The 16,527-nt window shown below is 49.0% G+C and overlaps 5 protein-coding genes across 5 annotated transcripts; 2 read left to right on the top strand and 3 right to left on the bottom strand.

Annotated features, from left to right (window-relative positions):
- Nucleotides 1-3,388: 3,388 nt before the first annotated feature.
- Nucleotides 3,389-4,361, bottom strand: FSST1_003485 (uncharacterized protein; the record flags this gene model as incomplete). Its single annotated transcript, XM_083229570.1, has 2 exons — nt 3,389-3,820; nt 3,873-4,361. 2 exons carry the CDS (start codon nt 4,359-4,361, stop codon nt 3,389-3,391), a joined length of 921 nt encoding a protein of 306 aa, XP_083086915.1.
- A 690-nt stretch (nt 4,362-5,051) lies between these two features.
- Nucleotides 5,052-5,827, bottom strand: FSST1_003486 (40S ribosomal protein uS17; the record flags this gene model as incomplete). Its single annotated transcript, XM_083229571.1, has 4 exons — nt 5,052-5,120; nt 5,184-5,422; nt 5,585-5,750; nt 5,798-5,827. 4 exons carry the CDS (start codon nt 5,825-5,827, stop codon nt 5,052-5,054), a joined length of 504 nt encoding a protein of 167 aa, XP_083086916.1.
- A 456-nt stretch (nt 5,828-6,283) lies between these two features.
- On the top strand, nt 6,284-10,826 carry FSST1_003487 (uncharacterized protein; the record flags this gene model as incomplete). The annotated part of the gene is made up of 3 exons (XM_083229572.1): nt 6,284-6,493; nt 6,553-10,108; nt 10,174-10,826. 3 exons carry the CDS (start codon nt 6,284-6,286, stop codon nt 10,824-10,826), a joined length of 4,419 nt encoding a protein of 1,472 aa, XP_083086917.1.
- An 855-nt stretch (nt 10,827-11,681) lies between these two features.
- On the top strand, nt 11,682-14,480 carry FSST1_003488 (uncharacterized protein; the record flags this gene model as incomplete). Its single annotated transcript, XM_083229573.1, has 2 exons — nt 11,682-12,236; nt 12,276-14,480. 2 exons carry the CDS (start codon nt 11,682-11,684, stop codon nt 14,478-14,480), a joined length of 2,760 nt encoding a protein of 919 aa, XP_083086918.1.
- Nucleotides 14,481-14,739: 259 nt separating this feature from the next.
- On the bottom strand, nt 14,740-16,161 carry FSST1_003489 (Atg4 domain-containing protein; the record flags this gene model as incomplete). The annotated part of the gene is made up of 2 exons (XM_083229575.1): nt 14,740-15,536; nt 15,585-16,161. 2 exons carry the CDS (start codon nt 16,159-16,161, stop codon nt 14,740-14,742), a joined length of 1,374 nt encoding a protein of 457 aa, XP_083086919.1.
- Between the last annotated feature and the right edge of the window lie 366 nt (nt 16,162-16,527).

Consider the following 16,527-nt stretch of genomic DNA (forward strand, 5'->3'; position numbering starts at 1 on the left):
GGTGATGTCTGTCGTTGTCCGCTCTTATGACAGTTATCCTTGGCAGGCTATTGAAATCCTGTGAATGGACACCAGAAGCAGTCGCCAGTTAGATCAAGGTAGAAACAAAGGGGAGGAAGAAGTATGATGCAGGAGAAAGTGGCAAGGATTCAGCAGTCTTTATAAAACCCTCTCAGGTAAGTCATATTTCGTACATGTAATAAATAAGCTGGCTGATGCTGCTCCTAGGATCTATGGAAAAAAAGACGGGACCCATAGTATGTTGCCGTATTCCGTGTTCGGGTGGATTGAGCAACGAAACAAGACGCCAGAAGGACAAGGTTAGATAATCGAAAGTTTGTGCTTTAAACAGCCGCTCGAACAGGGTCGTGCATGGGCGAATTAAGGGGTGCTATAGGGATAAGAGATGGGCTGCTCGAGATATCGCCTGTAAGAGTGTATCATCATGGGGTTGGGAGGCTAGGTTAGTAAATTTGAAAAGTTCCTCTAGAAGGAAACGACTGCCTGTGACTCTTCGCGGCGAGGCATCAATGATCCACAAAGAGTATGGTGGGATTCTACTGCAAGGTATGATGTGCAGTGCGTCAATGCAAGCAGATTGTAAAAACTATCTTGGTCAAGTAACAAGTGTACCTCCATGTACAGCATGATGAACAGCTCGACACCGCGATTGTCGGGCAATGTCTTTTGATGGAGCTCTTCATTGTGTCTCTTGTGTTAGTTAACAAGAGCAAAGTGAGGCCGGCATTCAGACCGCTCGTCAGCCACCATGATGAGTGACAATTCAAGGTCTTTTCGAGCTGACCAATCCAGTGAGGGAGTGTGCGATCCTGCGCCGTTGGCAGAGACTACGTCTATACAGACTATATCCAAGACCGCCATGATTAGCAGCCATCTCGAGTGGCAGTGACGACAGAGATAGGCAGTAAAGTTGATGCCTTGGGAAGCGTGGAATTTTGTCCAGGCACCATGATCTTTTGTATGTATCTGCCTGGTATTATTCTAGATATGATGGAGAATTCTTTGAAGTTGGAGAGTCTCTGCCAAGAAGATGAGTGTTACTGTTCGACGTAGGTACAAAAAAGTTGTAAGATGCAAAGTCCGGGCAGGTCAGGCTAACCCCCACTTGGTGCCAGTGCAGTGGAACTGAACCGTCCCCGGGATGGTTTGGCCCGTGCATTGCTTAACCAGGCATTGGAAGGTGGACCCGGCCAGCCATTTGAGGAAGGACCTCCAACAATCTGACTACATCACTCCACTGAGCTTGATAAGCAACGATTTGAGAACCACCATACAGAGCAGATATGTACCTGCTAGGTAGGTACCTACCTGTTTACCTTGTTGGTACCTATGAAACTAAGCAAGCACCCTGCGGTTTGGACTAGGCTGGTAGTGTATGACTCCTATGGGTAAATAGCAAAATCTTAGATATAGGATACCCATGTATGGCAGTTGACTGATTCTCTAACAAATCGTTGATCGAGCAAATAGGTCAATGTTATCCTGTGCATCGAGAACGGCCGTCCTCCCAGCATTAACTTACTTGATCGGCAACTCTGCCTAAGCCCTATTCTCTTGTTCAACCCCTCAACAAACCAATGCAAAGCTCTTATAACGGCGTGACTCACTAGTCAACTCAACTTGCTGCATGAGATAGCATAATCGTGTCACTTGAAGACATGCATTGCATTATCTGAGGTTTGACGACGGTACAAACCAGGAAAAACTGTTTAAGACGTCAATGATTCGTAACAACGGCTCATAGGCATTCGGAAGTTTCGTTATTTGTTTGTCGCCGTTTGTTTTTGAACGTTAAGTTGACGTTGAGAATGCTTTCTGATATGTTGACTCATGGCTGTATACTTAACCATTTCGCTAGATAATATTCTTTAGAATATTGATAATTCTGAAACTATAAACTAAGAAGATCGCGATGGAAATCTACTTTCGCCATTATCGATATCCATAGTGATAGGAATAAGGGAAGCTTCAGATAGACAATCAGTACCAGGTAAATCACTATTTCGTACTTACACCAAGTTAGGCCGGCTGCATCAATATATCTCAACTATGCAGGTCGCACTAATGCCGTCAGTTTTCAAAAGCGGTCAAAGCATAACTAAATGGTTAATATACATCCATCAGGGTACCAGAAAAGTTAGCTATAGAATTATAAGAGACGAAATTAGTAGGTTACTTTATGTTCCTTAAGCTATAGTCCTTAGACTACCTACCTATTTTTATACCCTAAGACTTGGGAGGTTACCTTTCTGCTACCCACTAGACACCCAGTTCCACGTAAGTAACTACCCAGGTATCCCAAATACTATAATCTGACAAAACCCGACTTACATCGACAGCTGCTGCACTGTATCAGTAGGCCCCTGAGAGGGAATGCGTTCAAAATATGTTGCATGCACTAAATACAAGTGCAAGGTCATATCATCTTTTCGCCAAGTTATTGTGTGGATTCCCCTGGTTCTATAATAAAGATACTCTAGCCTTGCTTAACCTCCTGTTAGCTTACTTGAAGACTAGTGAAACTGAAAAGTCATAAATACTGAGAATGTTCCTTCAGTACCCTTCGTAGGACTAGATGAATTTACAGATACGGTTATTATTAAAGAACTGATTTGTTTGCTTGGCTTGTTCTTCCCCGACTGGAGAGATACGAAAACAGATCGTAAATTACCTTGGTAGTTCAGTAGCTATTGCATAACCTGCAATTGTCTTTCAAATGCAATGGTCGTGTTGCTACCATATCAGGATATCCCTATAATCAGATATTAACTGATAATAGTTATCGGTTGTATCTAGAAACTGTATGCTATAAAAAGTGTGGTTCTACCCAGGATTGAACCGGAGACTTTCTCGGTGTTAACGAGATGCCATAACCAACTAGACCACAGAACCTAAGTTTATTAGAGGCGGCCGTTGAGATTTGGGAGATTTTGCCAAGCATGACGATGGTTCTATTCTGGTATAGGGTAGATTCCGTGGTGTGAACTAATATTATAAATAATGCAGTATGTTTCCAGCGGGTAGATATATTTCATTCAGTATTGTCTAAATGAAACTTACGAGATTATTTGCTGGTATTTAAACCAGTAAGGTTATGTTCTGATGTTGAGACCATCCATAGGTATTGTTGCATGTGCATGTGCAGTATAGTATTTGGCAAAAAGAATGTAGGCATAATTGCCGACATACCTGTAACAACCAACCTTTGATATGCAGATAATGCGAATGATAACCAGCCTTAGTTTCATGAAAAGTAAATCCGTTTAGTTTTACATAACCATGCATCCAGTTGTAATACTGTCTCCCATCAAGCATTCATCATGATATACAGATTTTATACAAGTCCCTCAGTTCTACCACACGCATTTTATTTTCCTGACTTCCCAAACAGAGAAGCCATGTAATCTCCAAACGTTGAGTTGCCTTCTGCTTGCCTCTGTTTCCTCTGCTCCGCCTGGGTCTCCCAGATCTTTTGGACGCTGCCCGCGACCTCGGCCTTGGCCTGAAGATCAGCGCGAAGAGCAGCCTCTTCAACCACACGCTCCTCAGCTGGTAGCTTGTCCAACTGTTCCTTCCACTGCTGCTGGAGTTCTTCCGTGGGCACGACTGAATCGTCCTTGGCCTTTGGTAGTTTTGTCTGGAAGACAGGAACAGGAAGACCTTCGGTCTTGGCTTTTTCTACTGCCTCCTCGTGCTTGAGCATTTTTTGGTAGAGAGCATCGGCGTGCATTTGGATATCCTCCTCTATATCGGGTGATCTACCCACCACTGAGCCATGGCCCAACGCACGAAGGAATCTCTGTAAATGGTTAGAAAGATTAAAAGTGAAGTACAAATTATGGGCGACATACCGATTGCATCATGTAGCACCTCTCAAACCTGCGCACTTGATGTCTGCACATTTGCATTTGATCTTCCCAGCTTCCATGCTTCATGCAATTCACCCACTCCTCTTGATACTCGGCGCAGTTCTCCAACGCGGCTTTACCAATGGCCTCTTTTCGCTCCTTGTATGCTTCCAACACACTCATCAGCTTGTCATGATCGGATGCTGTCTCAGCTTCAATCTCGGCAAGCGGCCGGTAACTCTTCCATAGATGCGCATATCGTCCATCCTTGTACAAGCTCGCTGAGGGAGCAGCTGGTTTTTGATACTGTGTTTCCGCTACTGCGACATTGGTATTGCTGGGCTGCTGAACTGCTTGAGTAGGATTTGTGGACTGGTTCGTTGGGTATTTGAGGGGAGATTCTTTCTCGAGAAAGTCACGAAGGCTGGGATCGAGTTTTGCTAGCGGGTCTGCCGACTTGTCGGTACCGAGAATCGAAGATATCCAACCCATTGTGAAGAATGCGCTGGGTTTAGTGGAAGCCGAGGGTAGAATAATTGGTTGAATCTGAACTCGAGATTGTCACTCCAAACTTTCAACATAGCTTCAACTGAGATAAAGTGGAGGTGTGAACAAGAACATAGCACTGTACGCGATACTGTGTTTCAATTCCGTTTATAACGTTGACCCAATCAGACAGAGCTCATGTCATGAGAGCAATTACGATATCAAATATCAAGGATTATATGGCAGTCAACATTCACAAATTCGACCCAGGTACGAGAGTTTGGTCATAAGTTGTCGTCGCTATTTCATTTTCCGAAGTGAATTGACACCTCATGCCCCAAGAGACTCGAGCCGTTTCTATCCATCATGAATGAGATCTTCATCACAGACGCAACAGCATCTCACAAGTCAAATCATCAGCTCCTCACAAGGCACTGGCATTTTTTGGTCGGTGAATAGTCAAAGGTATGAACGTAATCTTGAGATCATGACGACCCTTTTCCTAGCCATATCACGCCCGATTGAACCATCAACCCAAAACAATTGTCTTCGTGAATCCTTTTTTTATTCGCGATTGCATCTATAGCACAACCATTTGCAACGCAACATCCGGTGCCCGACCCTTCAGGGGAAACTTTCCATTTGCCCTGATGCTTATCACGCCGAAAAAATGCCAGAAGGTAGGATAGTCCCAACTTAAAACTTGGAGAACTTCTTAACAGACTTGCCGGTTCGGGGCAGGACGCGCAGGACGTTGAAGCGGACCTTGAATTCATGTTAGCAACCGTTCCTCACACAGTGGGTTCAAATCGTTCGGGCCAAACATACAGTCTTGCTCAGAGGTCGGCACTGGCCAACAGTAACCTGATCACCCTCCTGGACACGGAAAGCGGGAGAAACGTGGGCGGCAACGTTCTTGTGTCGCTTCTCGTATCGGGAGTACTTGGGGATGAAGTGCAGGTACTCGCGGCGGATGATGATGGTTCGGTGCATCTTGGTGGAAACGACGGTACCGGTCAAGATACGGCCACGGATAGAGACGAGACCAGTGAAGGGGCACTTCTTGTCTACAAGGTCAAAATGTTAGTAATGCGCTCTTCAATGCATGTTGTTCCCTGCAAATGTTCCTGTCCTTCCCAGCTCGCCTATCCATGTCGTGATTTCGTATGTCGATATTCGTTTTCGATATTCGTCCTTCATTTCCCAAACTCAAAATTGATCGCACGTACCGATGTAGCTGCCCTCAATGGCGGTCTTGGGGGTTCGGAAACCCAGACCGACGTCCTTGTACCATCGTCGGCCACCCTTGCCCGGTCGGGTGGACTTGGTCTTGGTCTTCGAGTTCTGGAAGATGTGAGGCTGCTTCTGGAAAGCACGCTCCGACTGGACGGTCAACTCGGTCGCCCTGATGTAAAGGTTAGCGACTCATTCGTTTTTTCGACATCGTGTATTCGTTTCGCTATGACTGACATCTTGAATTATCCTTCTCGGGCAGGTACCGTGGGGAAATGGCGTATAGGTTGAGCTGGGAGGGCGAGGTTGAGACTGCTAAGGCGGACAGTAGTTTTCGCTGATGGAGAAGTAGGGCAAAATCAGCTTTTCGTGAACTTGCTTAGGGCTTGCAAAATCCGGAAGGTGGCGGTGCAAGCAAGACAGCCGAGCGCCACATAAGCACGTGATGAAAACTGTGGCTGAATCTTCACGTGAGTCGGCGACAGTTCTGCGATAGTTCTGGCGGTAATTTTACAGTGGAGAAATGAGGCCCCTCCCCCCTGGCAGCCCAGCCCAAAGTAAACAAACGCGTGAAATGGGTGGTTGTACTAAGTTAACGCATTGCTAGTAACAGCCCACTATCAGTTTATCGCCATCGCGCTTCATGCTGGGGTTGAACTTGAATCAGACAAGACCCAGCAATATAACCATCTACCATGGCGCCCGGTGATGCCACCCTGCCCGCTACGCGGCGCACGCGCAGATCAATCGGTGCGCATACAGATGTTAATAAAGCTTTTGGAAAAGATAATGCGACAGCCGACGTCACAAGTTCGTTGGCTGCGAATCGCAAAAAGTCGAGGAGCAAGAGTTTGGGTCCTGGTGGCCTAGATGCACTTATGAAAGCCAACGGCAACAGGCGCGCTGTGAGACATGATTCTTATTATCTATTATTTAATCAAATGCCATATACTAATAAACTCAGTCCATTGCTGCCCCTACGAAAGCCCCGCGTTCGATTCTTAAACCAACAATGCCAATTCCCGAGATACCCCCCTTAAAGCCAAGACAGTCGAACTTTAATGCTTTCAGAGAGCCGACACAAGAGTTTTCGACCCCTACTCTTAGCGGATCCAAGATTGCTATCAAGACAGAGGAAGAACAGCAAGCCGCAGCACGAGAGCGTGAGGAGCGGGAGCGTCGTGATGCTCGTCGCAAATCGCTTGCCAACCGCCGCGTATCTTTCGCTGCCGAGGCAACTCTACACACCTTCCACGAAGTTGAGTTCAATCAAGATTCAACAGCGTCGACCGATTCGACAAGACGAAACTCCGGCGCAGCACAGCAAAGGGAACGGGAAGAAGAAGATAAGAAAAACCGACGAAGCTCCGGTCCTCCTCAAATCGACTTTCACGAGTCTGATGACGACACTGCGACAACACTCTATAGTTCAGATTCCGAGCCTGCAGATGCTGTCGAAGAGGTTGCTGATGTTGAGGAGGATGGCGATGATGACAGCAGCGAGTCTGACGACGGAACGATGATGACAATCGACGATGTCACTGGAACAACAGCTGCCTCGGATCGGTCAGTCGATTCTGATGAAGGAGAGTCATCTACATTAGACGAAGTGCTCAGGCTGGCTGCGCGAAGAGCTGGTAACCAACGACTCAAGGATGACGAAGACGACGACGATTTCGATGAGGACGAAGAATTCATTCCCTCGTTTGGATGGGGCAAAGACACAAATAAGCAAAATATCGCTGCCAAGGACCAAGAAAATCTGCCACCTCCGTCTCGACCTCAACCGAAACAAGGCATCCAGGATGCCACAGAAACAAACATGAGCATGGATATGGACATGGACATAGACATGGACATGACACGTGCAGTCGGCGGAATACTCAAGCCTCAACCGACTCAACAATATGACACAGACGAAGACATGTCTATGGATGTTACTCGTGTGGTGGGGGGCATTTTTAAACGTCAGTCACAAGAGCACAACCCAGACGAGGACATGTCGATGGATGTCACACGCGCATTTGGCGGTATTGTCAACCAGCCTCAAAACGCGAGCGCCCCTGTTAATGACGAAGAAGATGAAGATGATGCCCCGATGGAAGAAGCCACTATGGAATTTACAACTGCGATTGGCGGTATCCAACGCCCAGCGCCAATTGAAGAAGAAGAGGACGATTCGGACGGTAACGAGAACATGTCAATGGAGCTTACCACTGTTATTGGTGGGGTCCTGGCGAAAAACAAGAGAAACAGCATCGCTGCTTCCCGAAGGAGCACAGTCCCCCAACCTGACGATGAGAACGACGATGAGGCCCCAATGGATATGACACTTGCGGTCGGCCAAATACTTTCAAAACCGGATGATGATGATCCAGAAGACATCGAGGACGAAGAAGGCGATGCTACCATGGGGATGGACATGACTGCCGCCATCGGGAGCATTCTCAATAAAGTGACAGGTGGCTCACGAGATCTGGGCAAGCGAGTTATGGAAGAGGAAGCCGATAGCGCAGCCAACCCAGACGAAGCGATTGAGGCCGCTATAATCAAGGGTGCTGTCAGCGATTATCTTCAACCCCCTGCTTCAAGCGAGAAACAAACCAGAACTCCAAGTCCTCGGCCCTCAAGATCTCCAGCAAGTGCTTTGCGAAGTGCCGCCAACCCAAAGATCGCAACCCCACAACGCCCCTCTCGGAACTCTAGGACGCCCTCACCTGTGAGGACAACACCAGCACCACAGTCGGCCAAAGTTAGGACGCCGGCATCTGCCAAACCAGCCACACCGCAGCTCAACTCAGTTGTATCAGAACGGATGGCTACTCCTCGCTCCAGACAGCGTAACTCTCTTTCTGCGTCTCCAAAACGACCGCCGTCTGCCAGAACTGCCAGAGCTGACTCTAGGACGCCATCGCCTGTGAAGCTCACCCCCAAGAAGAGCCTCTTCCAAGATAACTTTAGAAATGGTAGCCGAACTCCGACGGTCACATTGACACCTCAACGGCAACTCTCAGGACTCGGTGCAGATCGACCTGGACTTGGGTCACCTCAAGTCACTGCGTTGTTTGACCGCCGGGGCTCGATTGGCGACATGGCTACCAACTTTGTGCCTGGAAAGCGCGGTGTTATGTTTGAGGACCCCAAAGAGATGACGCAGGATATGGACCGCGAAGCTCGAGAAGAAGAGGAAAAGGAAAACCGCAGGAGGATTCTTGAACGGGAAGCTGACGGCGTCGAAGCCACGCTTAACTTGCGGGAGATGATCGACAGCTTGAGCCCTAAACGTAAGCCGCTTAAAGGCCGCAAGAGTCTTCATGTCGGGAGTGCCAAGGGCCTTCTGGGCAAGAGACCGAATGAGCTTGATGATGAGGAGGAAGCCGAAGAAAATTATGGCGTAAAGAGACTCAAAGGACACCAAGGGAGTCCCGTAAAGAACATCAGGCTCCAGCAGCCACCCTCTAAAGAAGAAACTACCGGGAGGCCGAATCTTTCATTTCGAAAAAGCCTGCTACCAAATACCGCCACGCCGACGCTGTCCTCACCAGCAAAATCTGACGTAGCAACAACGCCAAGGCACCGGGGAAGGTTCAAGGATGTTGCAGACGATCGACCTGGTCATCAGGTCAATTTCGATGAGACGCCTGTAAAGGATACTGAGCAAATGGAGGATGAAGTCGAAGCAGAGGTTGAAGCAGATGGAGAAAGGATTCATCTCCAGGATTTCCTAAACATGACCTCTATCCGCTTCATGGAACTGACGACCACAAAGCGTCGTCACACGCAAGCACCCGGAACCCTCGAAGATGGGTTTCTCGACGAAGGTGAAGAGAACCTTTCGCTTGAGCGATGCGTTGTCGCTGGTGCATGCACAGTGCCAATGCTCGAACTATATCAGCACTCTTGTCGTGAGTTGAAGAAGTACATCTCCGAGGGTCGCAGGATTGTCAAAGAGATCGAAACCGACACTTTTGAGGACAACCCTCAGTTATTTAAGGAGTATATAGCGGCCACACCTGACGTCAAGACTTTGATGGACAAACAATTCATGAACGTCAAAAATCACGCTCGTCTTCTGAGCAAGGCTATGTGGTACGAATGGCGAATGAAGCTACAAGAGGGTCTGAAGCAAGGTCTTGTGGGTATTGACGAAGGCATGGAAGCCGATAATGAGCTTCTAGATAAGCAGAAAAGTCTCCTTGACTCTGTTCTGCCTGCTATCGTGGAGCGCCACAAGTCGCTCGTAGAAGAGAGTGATAATCTTGAAGAGGTTGCTCGAGAGCTTGCCGACTGTGATCCTACCGACCTAGAAGCTGCCCGCGACGAACTGGCTTCTCTTGACGAAGATGTCGAGTATAAGAAGAAACGAATCGCAGAGCTGAGGGAGCAATTCCAAGCTTCGGAAGTTGAGGTTGAAGACTTAGTCGTTCAGAATCAGAATTGCATCGACGATATCGCAAAGTCTGAAAGGATTCGAGAAGAGTGCCGTGGCTGGACGAGTAAGGAGGTTAACAGCCTCAAAGGTGCGTCCTTTTCCTTTCCTTTTCTTTTGGAATAGTTGACAAATAATGACTAACTCAATGCGTAGCTCGAGTTGATGCCATCGAGAAGCAACATGGCTGGACAGTGACAGGCATCTCTGGTACCGTTTTGTCTATGTCATACAAGCGTGAGATTGAAATTGTTTTTGACATCACAGCGTTCCAAAAACACCAACCCAATTCAACAATTGATCTCTGGTATGTCGCCGTCAACCAGGAACAAAACCCACTCCCAAAGACCGAAGAGAAGGAATTCTTTCTGCAAACGATTCGCGACTACGCTCGTGCGATTCCGCATAACCGCACTGAGGTTTCTCATCTTTTGCGGAGTGTCCAGGTTGCCTGGGATAAGGCGAACTTCGTTTCGTCGCAAATCGAACGACTTAATGCCACATTTCCCACTACAGTACAAAGGACTTCCGACTCAAGTATATCGATTACAATATCCCTGTTACTTGTGCCGTTGGAGAGTCGTGTGGAAGTGAAGTTGAACCTCCACACTCAGATAGATGGGCACAGCCTTGAGATGACTCTTAAACCTGAGGCCAAGGTAGTGTATGGGGAGCACTTCAACGTCCCCAAGGTGGCCGATTTCCTTGCAACACGAATCGGCAAGACTATTGGAGCTGGCGAAGAACAGTGGGGTGGTGTGATGGTAGAGTTACAGGGGCGATTAATTGCGAGGGGCCGCAAGGCTTAGCTTTAGTTAGATACAACAGATATAATGAGTGATGATGGGACTAGGAGTATATGGAAATCATGCATTGGCGTTGTTTGGAATTAGATACGATACCTTGGTGTGGTTTTTATCTTTGCCAATAGCACTACATACAGCATTGACTTGCAGCATCACTTTGTTGGTGATACTTAATAAAGGGGTTGATTCTGATCAAGAACGATATAAACGTCTCTCATTTTCCTGTCACTTTCCATCTATGCTTTGATATCATCCTCTTGTTTATGCACACAAAGACGATTGTCACCCTTCGCATTGTTTGTATATAGATCAAACCCTCAAAGATGTCAATGAAATGCAAACATGCCAAACAATTGATGAACACTGCAAGCCTCAGCGTTTGCACATTGTTATGTCTGCGCACAATTAATTTATAATAGACCTGATGCTATTGTCCGCAGAAGCACGTCGTTTTTCAGTATAATTGTACTGGCAGCCGTTGCCAGCTGTCAGGCAAGTGATTGTGCAGTGCTCGCCAGTGTCAATCACTGTTAACCAAGATTCTAATTCATAACAAATCTGCTGGCCTCTCTTCACCTTCTTCTTCTTCCCTCTTTGCTTTTTCTTCCTTCTTCAGTTTCCCCCAAACATTCCCAAACATTCCCCAAGCATCCCCCAAGCAATCGCAGAGTCATTCCCAAGTATCACACTTGAAGAACCAACAGCCTCACACCGCGATACCAGTGAGTCTCTCCTTATTATCACGACATTTTATATATGCACTTTCCTCTTCATATTCATCTCCCTTTGTATATACTATAATGTGTCATTGCGGAAAAGCTAACAGTCACACCCGCAGAGACCACACAAACCGACACCATGCAGACCACAGACCTTCCTTCATGGTTGTGGCTCCCACTCGATAACAACTGCGAGTGGGATTCCCCATTCAACATGGGGAACTGCTTCGACCAGCAGTACAACAACGTCTTTTTCGTTTTGATCAAGGCGTTGATCTACCTCACACGGTTCACGACGTTGCCGTTCTTTCTCTTCTTCGCGGGGATGCACGGAGAGTGTATGGCCACCTTGCCCATGGCCATCCTCTCTACAATCACCATCATCCCCATGATCCTCTTGCGACTCATCTGGGCAGAAGACTACCACACCTATGGGGGTATGGGCAACCCCATGGTGGAATATTCTGTCAAGACCTGGGCCATCCTCTCCATGCCAAACATTGTTTCATGGGCTCCCAGTGCCGCTTTCGCGGTGAGCCAGTTGGTGCGAATCGTTAGGGAAACTTTTGTTTCTCTTCGTATTCAAGCCGACTCCAACTTAGACGCCGAGACTCTTTTCCCTGCTCCCTTTGCCGGGAGGGACTGGGATTCAGACCTCAGCGAATCCGGTGCAGAAGCCTGGATAAAGAAGTTGGTGCAGGAGGGTCAAGAAGAGAGAAACGCCTGACGGCAGGAAGAAGAGAGGGTTACAGCGGAGCAGAGGAGACTGGAGCAGGCCTCTTTGCTGATGCAGAAGCTCGTAGATGAGAACGACATCGCCATCTGGAAAGCTATCAGCAGGAGGCGACCACAGCCCATATTCAGACGCCAGTCAGCTCTAACTCACCGGCAAGAGACTGAGCTGCTGGCCGAAGAGCGGCGCCTGAGCAAGAAGGAATTCTTGGCTCGGCGCTATGTGATCGTGCCAGTGGACCAGAGCACTCAGTCGGACCCGACCGACTTTGCTGACGACAGGGCGATGAAGACGCCAGTCAGTCCGATTGCCGAGATCCCCCCTTCTCCCGGCGTTCAGTCTGACTTGGCCGAGTCCCCTGTTCTGACGCAAGTCGAACCGTCTGAGCCAGCTCCCACTGGCTCCTCTCCACTATCTCCTTCTGCCCCCTCCCCTCGCGAGACGACACCGAAGAAGCCAGTTTCTTCACCCACCGCCACCGCCGCCACCGCCGCCATCACACCTGGCAGAGAGACGCCTCCTGCTCGAGAGCCGGCGCCTAGCGCAGTGTCTCCTCAGCAGGAGGTTGTCGAGGCCATCAGCCCTCTGCCCTCTCTCCCATCTCCTGGCGTCGTTGGTGTCGTCCCCGCTTCCCATGTCGTCGATGAACCTATCTTCCCCTCTGAAGAAGAGCTCCCTCCCCAAGCCATTGTTCCTTTTGCAGAACCGGCGGGCTTTGAACCCACACAACAGCCGCCATCACCCGAGCAGGCCGCCGGTTCTGCCACTTCCTTCGGCCACGAGATTCCAGGGATCCCCGACATCCCCGACATCCCCGAAGAACTCCTTTTCACAGCGGCGAAAGGAAGTGAGGACGGCCGGGAGGAAAGCCTTCACCAGGGGCTCTTCCAACCCGCTCCTTGCATCTCTCCCTCCTGGGACCCCACCGAACTTGATGCCGCCATCCATGCTCTACTGAACAGCGTCGATGAGGTGGGTGAACAAGTTTGGGATGAGATGGCGATCGATGATCGCCAAGCCGAGGATGTGGAGATGGAAGAGCAAGGCGAAGGTGAGATAGAGGTACTGACTTCGCCGCAGGCCGTCGACTGCGAGATGGAGGAGGCCGCTATGGAACCTCTGACGGAGGAGGAGCAGGAGCGGATGATCCAGGAGGCCTCATGGAAGGCGTTGGCAGCTCTCCTCGACGAGGATGAGTTCTGTGACGAACCATCACAGATGGTTATTGAGCATGTCGCCGCGCCTACCCAGGCTCTCTCCGTTCCGCAACTCCCCCTTCCAGAGCTCCACCGACCTCCACCACCGCAGGCCTCCATCTTCCATTTCGAGGTCTCCCAGCAGACCGTTCCAGCAGACTATGGCATGTCCCAGCAGGAACAGGAAGACCTCGAAATGGAAATGGAGGCAGCATTCGACACCGAGATGGAGGACGCGAGGGACGAGGAAGAGGTTGTCATGGGCCCTCAAGCACCCGTTGAAGAGATTCGCCAACGAAGGATCTTGATACCAAGGGCCCAGGGATCCCGACACAATCCCAGCCAACCTCCTACTCAACACACGCCCACTCCATCTACAACCACCAAGGAAGTTGAATCTCACTCCAAGAGGGCTCGGTCCCCGTCCACCGAGCAAATGGCCCCTGAGCCCAAACGGGCTCAACATGTTCCCATCCATCCTTCGCCCCCTCCCACAAATGCGTCGCCCAAGACCGTGGCCTCAAGCAACACAAAGAACCAACAGCAGACGGTTGCCCCCATCTTAATGGGGGGGCTCATGCTTCCAGGCGGCAACCAAATAACCAACACACAACCACCAGCGTCCATACCAGCAGCAGCTCCCATCCCTACTACTACAACTCCTGAGCAGAAAGCCGCCTTCGAGAAGAAGAAGCAGGCACAAATCAAAGCGCAACAGGAAGCTCGAAGAAACAAAAAGCCGAGCCTATTCCACCAAAGCAAGAAACCAGCTACACCGGTTCACCCCTCCCCCAACACACCTCACCGACAAGGCACTCCCAGCCAACCAACGACACCATCGCCAATGCCACAGATCAAAGATGGCAGCGTGAAAGCGGCTGCCGAAGCAATATTCGGCACGCCCGGCTCAAATCAAAAGAAGGATGGGCCCAAGATCCTATCAGGCATCCCAAGCCATCTACGAGACCTGGTCGCAGGCAGAACAACCGAGGACGAGGACGAGGAATAAACAGCCCGTCACCATGACCAAGAAGCGAAAGTTCGCTGACAAAAATATTTTCGGAGAAAGACGCGATGGAATACTATAAAAGAAAACTGGCTTAATCACGTCTGTTACGATACGATGATTTGTTTAACAGCGAAGGAGTTTTGGACTGTACTCGTATTTGATTTGCCAAGGACTTCATGGCGTGAGATTCAAGGCCCATGAAAGGAATGATTCTATAATAACCAGTTGAACAAGAGCAATATATATATACATTGCACACTCATCTATTCTTGACCCTCATCCAGCCGCTTGTCCCTCGACGTGGGGAGCTCTTGTCTCCTGTTAATAAGTTCTTGTTAACTTGGCTCCCATCTGCCAGCTCCTCTTCAACCTTCCATGCATCATCATCTAGAACTTCCCAGTCAGGGGTGGGCGCTTCGCTGAGCAGCTTCTTCTTGAGTTTGTCTGCAAGCTTCATTGGGCTAGGAAGCTTAAAGTTTTTGCTGAACTCGGTGCCTTCTGCTCCACCGAGATGGTAAAACGTTGTACCATGAGAGTACTGCCCAAAACGGCTACTTTGACCATCGACTTCGTTTTTGAGTGTGTCTGGGTCTTTCCCGGTAGATTGGTGTTTGATGAGAAGATTGTACAGGTTGCGACCCATATTGCTCATATCCTCGAAAAGAGCCTTGTCGCCGATCGACACACCTTGTGTATTGCAAGCCCAAGCAATATTATAAGCAAGCAAAGTCGCACCCTCGATGAAATAAGAGAACGTGGCGGGATCTTCTTTGGCTAGTTGAGACAGTGGCTTGTCTATGAAAAGAGGCCTTGGCCGAGAGACACGTTGAGACTCTGTGTCCATTGTGTTAGATGGGGACGCCACAGAAGTCTGACTGGGAAATATTGTATCTCCAGGTCTGTAAGAAGCAGGCAAGTTAAAAATAGTTGGTCGGGGATAGTCGCGATGGGGGAGAGTGATGGCAGCAGGAAGCCGAATGGAAAGATAATGTGATACAAGTATCAATATCTGGCAAATATGACTGAGCGACGTAGATATCATCTCTGGCGTTGATGCTGGACGGTGTTAGCAAACCACTTTTGAGATGAGATGGCGCAACTCACAATTCATTGCGGTCAAATCGACGACTGGGATTCCACCCAGGTAATACTCGTATTTACTAGGCGACCCTTCTTTAGTCCGCTTTAGTCCATATAGTTGAGCTGCTTCTATGCAGAGGAAAGAGCGGGTGCGAGCCAGTTCGTCTGCACACTTAGTCCAGCGATACTTGTGCATGCTGGTTTCCTTTTCCACCGACTTCTGCCGTTTCACCCTGCGCTCAATAAGTCTATCAGATACTGCAGCGATATCGGACTTGCGTCTTGAAAGGGCGGCTCTTCGAGCCTGAATCTCTTCTTTGGCAGCTTTGATATCATTTCTGAGTTTATCAGCAGCGGCCAGAATCTGAGTGGTCCTATCTTCTGCTGTCCGTTGCTGCGCTTGTAAGGCATCCTTGCGGTCCTTGGTTGGGGCGTTTGTCTCATCTAGAAGATCGTTGATTTGTTTCTGGAGATCTTCATTTTCGATAAGAGCCATCACGTTCTCAAGACGACCGTCGTAAAGTGCCCCTCTCGCATCCACGGTGCAAAGAAATGGGAGACGCTTGGCGTCATGGCTGCGATGACAGATGTCGCAATCCATATTGGCTATGTTATCGCCACTTGGTATGAGGTGGTTGTTTTTATATGATACTGGGGACGATCAGAGTGGCTATGTTCAGCCTTCCGGGATCGAATAGGAAAAGAAGGTGAGCATGTTTATACGGTCAATGTTTATTTGTTTGCAAGGTGAACGAAAGGCAGATGACTGTAAGTGTGAGTGAAGATCAAGTCACGAGGTGAACGACGAGAACTGTGGCGCATGAACGTAAGCCACACTTCCAGGCACCTCCCATCGTTAACAAAATCATGCAGGAGCATCCACTCCTACCTAGGCCCGCTCCTTCATGTCTTTCATTGTTGATCGGCAGGTACAAGATGGTCGGTCTGTTTGTTACGCCTCTCAATA

The sequence above is a fragment of the Fusarium sambucinum genome, chromosome I, assembly GCF_050947815.1.
Source record: "Fusarium sambucinum isolate potato_lamoka chromosome I, whole genome shotgun sequence".
Lineage (NCBI taxonomy): Eukaryota > Fungi > Ascomycota > Sordariomycetes > Hypocreales > Nectriaceae > Fusarium > Fusarium sambucinum.